This window comes from Penaeus monodon, chromosome 25 (genome assembly GCF_015228065.2).
Source record: "Penaeus monodon isolate SGIC_2016 chromosome 25, NSTDA_Pmon_1, whole genome shotgun sequence".
In the NCBI taxonomy this organism is placed as follows: Eukaryota; Metazoa; Arthropoda; class Malacostraca; order Decapoda; family Penaeidae; genus Penaeus; species Penaeus monodon.
This window is the reverse complement of record NC_051410.1, coordinates 1,965,766-1,966,528: the sequence shown is the minus strand read 5'-3', so window position 1 is coordinate 1,966,528 and position 763 is coordinate 1,965,766. Positions and strand designations below refer to the sequence as shown.

Genomic DNA, 763 nt, shown 5'->3' with positions numbered 1-763 from the left:
CTTACTAATCCCAAAATTCAGCTCGTTATTCCTCTGATCGCTGACGGCATACGAGCAGAAATACGAGGCGCTCTCCCGGAAGTACTGGACCCTGAGCCACGAGCAGACCGTCACGTCGGAAAGGGTCTCGCCGCTCGGGCCGAGCCACACCGACGCGTGGGAGTCGGTCGTCGGCCGATTCTCCGGCTGGAAGAACAGGCCCTCCTCGCCGCGGGCTGGGGGGGGGGGGGATGTGGAGGTGGAGGTGGGTGGAAGGGGAGGGGGAGGGGGAGAGATGTGGAGGTGGAGGAGGAGGGGGAGGGTGAGAGATGTGGAGGTGGGTGGAGGGGGAGGAGAGGGAGAGATGTGGAGGATGGTTGGGTGGAGGTGGAGGAGATGTGGAGTTGGGTGAGTAGAGGTGGAGGTTGGTTAGGTGGAGGAGAGATGTGGAGTTGGTTAGGCGGAATGGGATTGGTGGAGGTGGAAGCGAGAGATGTGGCGTTGGGTGGATGTGAAGGTCGTGGAATTAGGTGGAAACGAATGTCAGAGGTGGAATGGAATAGGTGGAGGTGGTGGTGGAAGCGAGAAATATAGAATTAGTTAAGTGGATGTGGAGGCTGGAGGTGGAATGATAAGAGCAGGTGGAAGCCAGAAATGTGGAACTGGCCTGGTGGATATCGAGTGAGGAGAATACTCTTCTCATGTGGAATATGTTAGGTGGATGTGGAGGTGGATGTAGAATAATGAGGTTACTTATTCCAAACAAATGAAAATGGTGTATGTT

General features: G+C 55.7%; 1 protein-coding gene across 1 annotated transcript in view; it reads right to left on the bottom strand.

Annotated features, from left to right (window-relative positions):
• LOC119589479 overlaps positions 1 to 763 on the bottom strand; it is a 24,491-nt gene that overhangs the window by 15,846 nt on the left and 7,882 nt on the right. Inside the window, 1 exon segment of the mRNA XM_037938080.1 lies at positions 6 to 215. Within this exon segment, the coding sequence (XP_037794008.1) occupies positions 6 to 215 (210 nt within the window).